Source organism: Penaeus monodon, chromosome 22 (assembly GCF_015228065.2).
Source record: "Penaeus monodon isolate SGIC_2016 chromosome 22, NSTDA_Pmon_1, whole genome shotgun sequence".
NCBI lineage: Eukaryota > Metazoa > Arthropoda > Malacostraca > Decapoda > Penaeidae > Penaeus > Penaeus monodon.
The window spans coordinates 6,942,992-6,943,955 of NC_051407.1; the positions used below are offsets into that span (position 1 = coordinate 6,942,992).

General features: G+C 50.9%; 1 protein-coding gene across 1 annotated transcript; it reads left to right on the forward strand.

The window, feature by feature from the left end:
- Positions 1 to 63: 63 nt before the first annotated feature.
- LOC119587515 (pupal cuticle protein 36-like) lies at positions 64 to 927 on the forward strand (the record flags this gene model as incomplete). The annotated part of the gene is given in 1 exon segment (XM_037936242.1): positions 64 to 927. A coding segment is annotated over 1 exon segment (754 nt), but the record flags the coding sequence as incomplete, so codon positions are not given.
- Positions 928 to 964: the final 37 nt, after the last annotated feature.

The window sequence follows — 964 nt, forward strand, 5'->3', positions numbered from 1 at the left end:
GATTGGAGGAGGAGGTTTCGGCTCAGGAGGATGCGGTCCCGGACAGGTGTTCCACGCTGGTAGATGTGTTACTCCACGCGAGAACCGTAAAGTCTACTTGTACAACGCACCACCTGCACCATCAGTTCCCCACGGTCCTCCACCATACATCCCTGAGCCAACCATTGATACGAATATCGTGTTCATCCAAACACCCGAAGAAGGTCCAGGACCAGAACCTATCGTCATACCTCCACCACAGACGCGAAGCGTTGTGTATGTTCTTAACAAGCAGACACCAGAACAACAGGATGTGATCGAAGTCCCAGTACCACCAGCAACCAGTCCTGAAGTTTACTTCGTGAACTACGCTGACGGCGAGAACCCAGTTCTTCCAAGTGGCGTTGATCTTCAGACTGCCTTGAATGCAGCTTCCCAAGGAGGCGGTCAAGTGATTGGAGGAGGCGCCGGCGGCAGCGGTGGCGGCTTCGGCGGCAGTGGAGGAAGCGGTGGTTTTGTAAACAGCGGAGGCGTTGGTGGTGGTTTTGGAGGCAGTGGAGGAAGCGGTGGATTTGGAAGCAGTGGAAGCGGTGGTGGTTTTGGAGGCAATGGAGGAGGCAGTGGAGTTGGAGGTGGAGTTGGAGGTGGAGTTGGAGGTGGGGTTGGAGGCAGTGGAGGAAGCGGTGGTTTTGGAGGCAGTGGAAGTGGTGGATTTGGAGGCAGTGTTATCAGTGGAGGATTCGGAGGCGATGGGGATAGTGGGGAAATCGTCGTCAGTGGAGGTGGCGGTGGTTTCAGCAGTGGAGGTACCCTCTCGAGTCGTTACTCTACACCATAATGACGATGCCAAGTTGAGATTTTGTAAATATTCTTAAAAGTAAATGTTTTTAACCATTCATTTTGTTAAAGCAAATGTTTATTATTTTAATAAAATAATAGTGTATATGATACTTTCTATTTGCTATTTCCCATGCATTGTGTAGGC